This window comes from Cervus canadensis, chromosome 2 (assembly GCF_019320065.1).
Source record: "Cervus canadensis isolate Bull #8, Minnesota chromosome 2, ASM1932006v1, whole genome shotgun sequence".
Classification (NCBI taxonomy): Eukaryota; Metazoa; Chordata; class Mammalia; order Artiodactyla; family Cervidae; genus Cervus; species Cervus canadensis.
This window is the reverse complement of record NC_057387.1, coordinates 9,586,398-9,597,077: the sequence shown is the minus strand read 5'-3', so window position 1 is coordinate 9,597,077 and position 10,680 is coordinate 9,586,398. Positions and strand designations below refer to the sequence as shown.

The following is a 10,680-nucleotide window of genomic DNA, read 5'->3' as shown; positions in this document are numbered from 1 at the left end:
TGGAACTCCAAAATCACTGCAGATTGTGACTGCAGCCATGATATTAAAAGGCACTTGTTCCTTGGAAGAAAAGCGATGACCAACCTAGACCGCATATTAAAAAGCAAAGATACTACTTTGCCAACAAAGGTCCATCTAGTCAAAACTATGGTTTTTCCAGTAGTCATGCATGGATATGAGAGTTGGACCATAAAGAAAGCTGAGTGCCAAAGAACTGATGCTTTTGAGCTGTGGTGTTGGAGAAGACTCTTGAGAGTCCCTTGGACCTCAGAGATCAAACCAATCAATCCTAAGGGAAATCAGTCCTGAAAATTCACTGGAAGGACTGATGCTGAAGATGAATACTTTGGCCACCTGATGCAAAGAACTGACTCATTGGAAAAGATCCTGATGCTGGGAAAGTTTGAAGGCAGGAGGAGAAAGGGATGACAGAGGATGAGACTGTTGGATGGCATCACTGACTCGATGGACATTAGTTTGAGCAAGCTCCAGGAGTTGGTGATGGAGAGGGAAGACTGTCATGCTGCAGTCTGTGGGGTAACAAAGAGTCAGACACAATTGAACAACTGAACTGAACTGACTGATACCTTGACATGCCTAAAAACAATATCCTTCACAAAATTTATTCCATATCATAGAGTTTGTCATCCTTACTTTTAATTTCACATATGCTAATATGTGTGGTGGTAGCTCATTGTGATTTTAATCTGCATTTCCCTAATGGCTAATATTGAACATGTTCTAATGTACTTATTTGCTATTAATTAATTTTTAATGAAATATCTGTTCAAAGCTATGATCCATTTATAACTGGGTTTGTTTGCTTTCTTTTGAGTGCTTTTTTTTTTTTTTAGTGCTCTTTATATATTTCAGATCCAATCCCTTTTCACATTTGTGAAATGCAAATGTTTTCTAAGTTGTTGTCTTCTCATCTTAGTAGTATGTTCTGAGTGGTAGAAATTCTTAATTTTGATCAGGTTATTTATCTTTTTTATCTTTTATGAACTGTGGTTTTGGTGTCATACAAAAAAAGAAATCTTTGCCTAACATAAAGGCACAAATATTTTCTCTTAAAAGTTCTGTAATTTTAGTTTACATTTAATTCTACCATATTTTTGAGTCAGTTTTGCATAATGTGCAAGAGGTGGATCATAACTGGTGTTTTTGCACATAGACTTCCAGTTGTTCCAGCATGAATTGATAAAACACTTTCCATTCTCCATTGAATTGCCTTTGTTTCTTAAAAAAAAAAAAAGAAAAAGAAAACAGTTAACCATATAAGTACAGGTTTCTTTCTGGACTCTAGTTTATGCCATTAATGTTTTCTGTCTTTATGTCAATACTCTCCTGATTACTATATTTTTAATGTCCTTTCTCTGTGTTATTATATCTTCATTTTTAATACTGTAGAGTACTTTTATGAAATTTGTAAATGCTTATATTTTATTTTGGCAAAAAAAAGCCTTTAGATTAATAAAACCTACTTCTCTCTTATTAAAAAAAAAAAAGAACTGCTACCCTTTTCTGAGGCTGTTCATTTTTCAATCAGCAGGAGTTAAGAAAACCCTTTCTGAAATGACTGCTACAGGGCAAGTGATTTAGCTTCTGAGAATGAAAGCCATCCTTGGGCTGTCTCTGCTGCTTCATTTCCTAAGACCTCTTCCACATCTGTTCCAGCTGTCTCTTCTCACATCTCCTTACCAGACTACATCAAGGGTCTGACTGTCGGAGAGGAGCCAGGTAAAATGAAGGCCAAAAGAGGTCTCCAAACAGAACTCCTCAGGCACAGAAACAAGTAGTCTTACTCTGGCTTGGAATGATTCTTGTATCTGGTAACAAAATTCATCAGAGCAAAAACCTGGCTTTCTGCTTTGCCCCTCAAGCATGAGAAAGAAAAACATTTCAACTCTTTGACATTATTTTCCACAAACATTGTATTTGATGAACTTGTGTATCGTGGCATGTTTGTGAGTAGACACATGACACTGAGCCAAAGGTCTCCTGACAAAACAATTCAATCTGTTAAGAAATGTTTCTGCCCACAGCTCTACGCAGGGCATCCTTGACCTCCTTGTTCCTAAGACTGTAAACAACAGGATTCAGCATGGGAGTGATGATGGTGTAGGTCACAGAGAGAAGAAGATCTTTTTCAATTGCATTTTCTGACTTGGGCTTGAGGTAGGCAATGGCGGCACAGCCGTAGTGGACAACGACCACAATGAGGTGAGAGGCACATGTGGCAAAGGTCTTCTTCCGGCCCTCGGCTGAGGGTATCTTAAGGATGGAAGAGATGATGAGGATGTAGGAGGTGAAGACCAGGACAACAGGCACAATAATCACAAACGAACTTACACCATAATTGATGATCTCATTGATAGTGGTATCAATACAAGAAAGTTTCATGACTGGGTAAATGTCACAGAAGAAGTGGTCCACCACGGTGCCACAGAAGGGCAAGTTGAACATGGCCGTTACATGGAGAACTGCCATAGCAAGACCAGTGCCAAAGGACCCACAGACTAACCTAGCACACACTCCTTTGTTCATGAGGACTGTGTACCTCAGGGGCTTGCAGATGGCCACATAACGGTCATAGCCCATTACTGTGAGCAAGAAGCAATTATTAGCAGCCAAGATGACAAAAAAGAACATCTGAGTTGCACAGCTTCCCAAAGAGATAGGCTGGTTATAAAAAATGAGACCAGAAAGCATTCGTGGGATGATGACCAGTGTGTACATCGTCTCTGAGCTAGAGAGCATGCTCAGAAAGAAGTACATGGGGGTGTGGAGGTGACGGTCAATGCAGATGACAGTCACGACGATGATGTTCCCAGTCAGAGTGAAATTGTAGGCGGTGAGGAAAACCACAAAGAGGGTTATCTGGTGATTTCCAAAGATGGAGAATCCCAAGAAGATGAATTCTGCCACTTCTGTGAAGTTCTTTCTCTGCATTCTGCTATATCAGTGTCCTAAAGCAACAGATACAGGCTGTCATATCAAGGGGAAAATTCCCATCAGCAACTGGTCTTCATAGTAAGGGACAATGATAGCTGAATTGAGTGATCCTAGTTCCCCCTTTGTGACCAGCAAGCTCATGTATATGACCCCTGAATAGAAAGAGAAAACTGTGGTTGCCTTTTTGGGATTTATACATGTAAACACAATCACTAGGTGCAAACGTCCCCTATGCATGGAGACTTCTGAGCAAATGCTCACAGCACTGATGTTGGGAAAAGGAAGAGAGCCAGGAAAGAGTAATGCCCTGTGTCCCAATCAGTAAAGATGTCTACCACTTGAAACAAACTCTAGGAACAAGAGGCTTACTAATGAATTGCAGGTCAAGAAAATGACAAAAATGAGAGTTTTGAGGGGCAATGATATAGCAGAAGGAAGTAATCTGAAAGATGAATTTTGATCAGTCTTCACTGGATCTGGTGACAGGGCCACCAATAACTTTTACACAGTATTTCAGTTGAGTTTTGAATCTAGAAACCTCAATTCAGAGGAAGAATGTGGTCCAAACATGTCATTACACCCTCAAAGAACTGTAGGACAATTTGTGCTGTGATCTCTCCACTGAAATTGTTCACTCAAGTCCTGCCGCAGTAATCTTTTTTGCTGACCCCAGTAGTCCTTTTTAAGAATGAAGTCAGGAAGAGGGACAGGTAATTGGGAGAACACGGTTTAGTTTCCACTGTAGTAAGAAAGGGGGAGGACAATTCAAGTTGTCAACAAGGAAATGTAAGCATCAGAGTTGAGGAGGAGAAAGGAGTCTGCCAGCTGCTAGGAGCTGAATTGGCTTATCAATTATTTAAAAATTGGTGAACACAGAATTTGATATAATTATAAGAAATAGAGTGCACTAGTTCCCTCTACCAAAAAGCCAGAGTACACAACCTGTGTGGAGAATGTATATTTGATTTTGTGGTTCTCTACAGTGATCATTCCATTGCTCTCCCTCTTTTCTTATTCAGAATTATGAAATAGACTTTCTCTCCCACCTGCCATAATTCCCTGAAAGTTGGTTCCATCATGGTGACTCCTACAAAACTGTTCTCTCAAATGTCAAAGAAGTCTCCATTGCTAAAAGTGTCAGACTTTGCTTTTTCCTCTTTCTCTTTTCCCTCTGATTCATTTTACACTTCTGAAAACTGTGCCTCCTGGAAACATTCTCTGACCTTAGTTTCCATGACACCACACTAGTTTTCTCTTTTCTCAGCACTAATTTAGTTCTCTCCCATGAAGCTGCTCATTCCACCTATATCGTAATGGAAATGCTGCTCCTTGGTCAATCCTTGGCCTTTGCTTTTTTCTTTCCACACTCTCCTCGGATTTTTTCAGTTATAATTTCTTTGTTAATTGCTCTCAGATCTCTACTTCTATCATCAATCTTTTCCTCAAAGAATCCTCTGGATTCTTCTACTTATGGGTCTTGCTGACATAATACATTTTATTTTTTCAAAACCTAATAAACATTTATCCTCTAATATTTGGGACATACCCTCTACATCTTGAGCTTCCCTGGTAGTTCAGATGGTAAAGACTCTGCCTGCAAATTCAGGAGACCTGGGTTTGATCCCTGGGTTGGAAAGATCCCCTGGAGAAGGAAATGGCAACCCACTCCAGTATTCTGCCTGGAGAATCCCACGGACAGAGGAGTCTGGCAGGCTACAGTCCATGGGGTCACAAAGAGTCAGATACAACTGAGCTACTAAGCACAAGCACTCCTCATCTTAACTTCTGTCTTTCTCGGTGACCTCACCATTATTCCAGTCAACCAAGGTCAGCATTTTGGAGTCACATGTACCTCATCATCACAGTCAGTGGAATTCTTTCTTAAATAATATCTATTGTCTCTCCCAATGTCTGGATTTACAATGACCCTCATAAGACTAGGGTGCCAAATCCTCTAGTCAGGAAATAAAACTTATTCCCATTCTAAAACATATATGGAAATGCAAAGAACTACAAAAGCCAAAGCAATTTCCAAAAAAAGTTTAAAAGCTTACACTACTGCAATTAAAGACTACAGCAATCGAGGCAGCATAGTATTGGTATAAGGACAGACATACAGATCAGTGGAACAAAACACAGATCAAAAATAATCCACATATATACAGTCAGTTAACTTTTTTACAAAGTTTTTAAATATCTTAATAATAGTATTATCAACAAATGTAGCTATTACAGACAATTGGATAGCTAGACAGAAAAAGTAAAGCCTCAAATCTTACCTCATGCCATATACCAAAAAATCAAAGTAAATCAAAGGCATAAATATAAAAGTTAAAACAAAAATTCTAGATGAAAATATGTGATAAAATCATGACCTTGGAATGAGAAAATGTCCTAGACACAAAATAAAGAAGCATAAACTATAAAAGGACAAAATCACAAACTGAACTTCATCAAAATAAAGCTTCTATTCTTCAATAGACATTGTTAGAAAAATGAAAAGGAAAGCCACAGACTGGGAAAAAATATCCACAATATACATATCTAAACTTGTATTCAAATGCATAAAGAATTCTTAGAGCTCAATACTAAGAGACATTTTTTAAATCGGAAAAATATTTAAATAGATATTTTACATGAGAAGATATACAAATGGTAAGTACATAAAAGAATGCTCAACATCATAGCCTCATTAGCCACCAGAGAAATGTAAAATAACACCATGAGATACCACTCCATGCCCACTCAAATGGCTAAAATTAAAAACTTGAAACCCCTAATGTTGTCAAGGAAGCAAAAGAATTGGAACTCTAAAATATTGATGGTGTTCTTATAAAACAATACAATCGATTTGTAAGACAGTTTGGCATATTTTTAGAAAGATAAACACATACTTACTCCACGATTCAATATTTTTCCTAAGTATTTACACAAGAGAAATGAAAACACGTGTCCATATAGAGAAACAAACATGAATATCCCAGGGGCCTTATTCCTAAAAGCCAAAAACTGAAAACCACTCAAACTTTTATGGTGTATCTATACAATGAAATATTGCTCAGCAATAAAAGAACAGATTACTAATACAAACAACATGACTGATCCTTTCAAGCATTATCTTAAACCAAAGAAGTCAGACACAAAAGAGTGGATACAATGTGATTCCATTTATAGGGCACTCTAGAAAATATAATTTTAATCTACAGTTGAAATAAAGCAAGAGGTGGTTACCAGAATTGTTAGGGAAGTGACTGTGAAAGAACACTAGAGAACTTTTAGGGATGAAGGGAACGTTCGGGATTATGATGGTAGTTGCACAGTCACATGAAGTTATCAAAACTCACCAAAATGTATACCTATATTGGTGCATTTTGTTATATTATTTACAGTAAACATGGTGTTTATCACATTGTATAATATTATATAGTACAATAGGATGTAATCTAATATACCTCATCTAAGTTGATTTTTAAAAAGATTCTCCTTTGGCCACAAACAAGATTCTACACCTGCAAATCTGTCACTGCTAGATCCACAGTTCTTTAGGGGCTCACTATGATATAAGAAACATGGGAATTAGCTGAGACTTGGGGAGTCTGGAACCTGATATGGAATCTGTTAATGTCATAACATGTGGTCTTGGGGACTTGCCTGATGACCCAGTGGTTAAGATTCTGCCAGTGCAGGGGGCATGGGTTCAATCCCTTGTTGGGGAACTAAGATCCCACATGCTACATGGGGTGGCCGAAAAAAAAAGAAAAGAAAGAAAATCAAAAAGCATGTGGTCTTGGGAAAATCATTTAAAATTTTTCTTGGTATGGCTCTATGATAGGAAGAAACCATCCAAGAATTTTTTAAAAGTCAACAAAAACAGAAGAAAACAGTGTGAGACAATGAAAGATGAGAAAGACAGAATTATTTCTAGATTATCCTCTAGAAAATAAGAACACTGGGAAACAGTAGAATATAATGAAAAGACAGAATAGCAAATGTTTCAATCACGAAGATTACATTCCAAATAGAAAAAGAGAAAAAAACTTGAAGATGCAAAGAGAATTGCATTTACCAGGAAAGAAACTATTACGGAATGTATTGGTACTTACAACAAATCATGTATGCTATTTAAATTGGAGTGAACCTGTTAGGAAATGAGAAGGAATTTAAAACATGCAACTTTGGCCAACCTCACAAAAATATTGCATGTGAATTATTCTTGTGAAAAAACAAAAACTCTATGACCTTGAAACACAAATTTCAAGATGCCAGGGACTCTAAAAATCTATGATTATTATACCTATCTGAAGAAGCCAGAGAAAGAAAAACACTTGATCGTAGGATGGGAGAGAATCTGCCAGGCCGTGCTTTTTTTTTTTTTTTTTAAAGACATGAGCCCAGTTGGCATGTCTTTGCCGTTTCCCATCCCAGAACTCCAGATCCTGGCCCAAAAAGGATGCAGGAGCACAGGGGACTAGAGTTTGCTTGAGTTAAGACACACATACAGGTAACCCAAGCACATTGCAAACTTAATCTGAAGCATCTACAAAAGCAAAAAACCCATGTGCTTCTTCAGGGCTTTATAATCTTACAATCACTTTCTCTCTCTCTAGATAGGACTGCAGCTTAGAGAAGAAGAGGCACATGACATGCACACTGGCCCTGAAAGTTATATCTGTAGGAGGAGGAGAAGGAAAACCTATAAACTCAGACATCATGAGAAGAATCTCCAAGGAAAAGCCATGTTGACTAGCCCAGTTCTCCAGGGTCTCTTTTCCTCAGAATTTCCTGAGTGTCTCAAGGGAACCAGTAGAGTCAGATTCCAGACAGGTGTCAAGGGATCTTATTAAAAAGAAGACTTTATTTTTTCCAAGTGGTTGGTGCTTTGTGATCCTGAAGCCATCCTATCAGATAGTGTCTCTGCCCCTGTCGTGGACTTTAAAAGACGGGAGTTTAGCCTCTATAGTGCTTCCAAGAGAGGGCACTTAAGTACATAAACAGTATTTCCCAAGGACAGTCATTTGTTAATAAATTCCATTTCCATTTTAGCAAGACAGATTTTCTTAGCCTGAGTATTAGTTAGACTCCTTCTGGGAGACTTTCCAACAAATGTGTCATGCTCTTGGCATCCAGAGTTCCCTTTTGTTGTTACTGTTTAGTTGCTAAGTTGTGTCCAACTCTGTGTCCCCATGGACTGTAGCCCGCCAGGTCCCTCTGTCCATGGGATTTTTCAGGCAAGAATACTGAGTGCATTTCCATTTCCTCCTCCAGGGGACTGAACCCATGGTCTCCTGTCTTCTGCATTACAAGTGGATTCTTTACCTGCTGAGACACCCATAGTTCCCTATCTTTGCCCAATGCCCACTCCTCTGGACTGATCCTAATCCCTTTCCTCTGAGCATCCTTCAAGACTCTTCCAAGACTGCGGCAAATAATGTTTTAATTTTTCCACCTGATCTATGCTTATTCCTTCCTTTCCTACATGAAAGTTACAAAACGGTGTAAAGGCTTTAATGTACTTTTACTTCCTCCTTATACCTTATGGTATAAGGTCATTCTATCAGACTAGATATGTACACCTCCAATTTAATACACACACACATGCCAGGATCATGATCAAGCAGTCATGTTAACTATGGCACCAGTTTCTATCCAGTTATATATTCTCAAACCTCCAGAGCATTTCAGTGGAAGTCAGAATAAGGAATTCTTTAATAGCTCCAAATCCTGTTCTATATTGTTTCAAATCCAGTAAATTCTTGTTTCAGTCTTTCTTTTTACTGTGTTTACGGAGGTTACAGTGACCTTGATATCTTGCATAATTCTTGACTTTAGAAGTTATCCAAAGCACATTCATAGATTCTTTAGTTAATCCTCAGTTATCTCCAACACTGGACTTCCCTGGTGGCTCAGTGGTAAAGAATCCACCTGCCAAGCAGGAGATGTGAGTTCAATCCCTAGTTTGGGAAGATCCCCTGGAGGAGGAAATGGCAACCCACTGCAGTATTCTTGCCTAGAGAGTTCCATGGACAGAGGAGCCTGGTGGGCTACAGTCCTTGGGATCACAAAAGAGTCAGACATGACTTATAGACTAAACAACAACAGCAATCTCCAACATCTCTGCTCCCTCCTAGCTTGTTTCTCTCAGGTCTGACAAAGGCGATACCATTACTGATTTCCATTCCCCCAACACTTGAGATTCTTAAGAAGATTTCAAACTTATAGAAAAGTTGCAAGTACACTACAAGGAACTCTACATACTCTTTCCTGGACTCACCAATTGTTTATATTTTGCCCCATCTTCCTCATCTGAATCTAACTCTAAAGGAGTTGAGAGTAAGTTGGATACATCATGCCCCTACAGCCTTAAATACTCCTTTGAAAGTTTCCTAAGAAAAAGGAAATTCTATCACACAGCACAATGAAATTACAAAGACACGGAGTCAAGAACCACTGTCACTCATCTCAACACTTACTGGCAGGAAACAGAAATTAGACCCAGATTTCAGTTCTGCATATCACAATGCTAATGCTTCCCCTTCCAAAATGTAAAATGTCATACCCCTCCCAATTCTTCCTAACCACTAATGCTTTTGCCCAAGGGCCTGAGAAAGAATAATTTATTTTAGAAAAGAAAGAACAGGAGGAGAATTAGATCCCCCCAAACTTATGTCTTTTCCAATGAGTCAACTCTTCGCATCAGGTGGCCAAAGTATTGGAGTTTCAGCTTCAGCATCAGTCCTTCCAATGAACACCCAGGACTGACCTCCTTTAGGATGGACTGGTTGGATCTCCTTGCCATCCAAGGGACTCTCATGAGTCTTCTCCAACACCACAGTTCAAAAGCATCAATTCTTCAACCCTGATGCTGGGAGGGATTGGGGGCAGGAGGAGAAGGGGACGACAGAGGATGAGATGGCTGGATGGCATCACCGACTCAATGGACATGAGTTTGAGTAAACCCCGGGAGTTTGTGATGGACAGGGAGGCCTGGTGTGCTGTGATTCATGGGGTCGCAAAGAGCTGGACACGACTGAGCAACTGAACTGAACTGAACTGAAACTTACCTCTTCTCCTTCCACCTGATCAAGAACATTATTTCCCAAAGAAGCTAATCTCCTGAGTTGATGATCACCCAATGCTCATGTCCATCTAGAAAATCTACAAATACCCATCCCCATTTTTCCCACATCCCAAATAATTTCTCTTCCTTTCATTTTTACTGCTGCACAACTATATTCCCAGGCAAGACTAAGTATCACTTTCTCTTAAAATTCCTTGCCCCTCCTCAAATTTACAGAAAAGTTGAAAGGGCAATACAAAGAACTTTTTCTCGAACCATTAGTGTAAGTTTTTGAGACAGGGCTCATCACCTTTAAATACTTTAGTGGTCCCTACAAACAAGGACATTCACCTACATACCACAAAGCCATCACCCCAATCAGGAAAGCAACACTGACTCAGTATCATCTAATTCTTGGATCCCATTCAGTGTTTTGCCAGGTGTCCCAAACATAAATCCAGCTCATAATCAAGCTTTGCATTTATTGGCCTGCATTGTTAATCTTCTTTAGTTTAGAAGAGTCTCTCAGCAATCCCTTTTCTTTCATAACTTGGATATTTCCCAAGATTATAAGTCGGGTATTTTATTAAAAGTCTCTGAAGTTTAACTTGTCTAATATCTTCTCATGATTAGAAGCAGGTTATAGATCTTTGGCAGGACAGAAGTGA

At 39.0% G+C, this 10,680-nt stretch overlaps 1 protein-coding gene across 1 annotated transcript; it reads right to left on the bottom strand.

The window, feature by feature from the left end:
- Positions 1-1,953: 1,953 nt before the first annotated feature.
- Positions 1,954-2,983, bottom strand: LOC122431161 (olfactory receptor 10J5). The gene has a single exon (XM_043452293.1). The coding sequence runs from the start codon at positions 2,950-2,952 to the stop codon at positions 2,023-2,025; it is 930 nt and encodes a 309-aa protein (XP_043308228.1). The 5' UTR covers positions 2,953-2,983; the 3' UTR covers positions 1,954-2,022.
- Between the last annotated feature and the right edge of the window lie 7,697 nt (positions 2,984-10,680).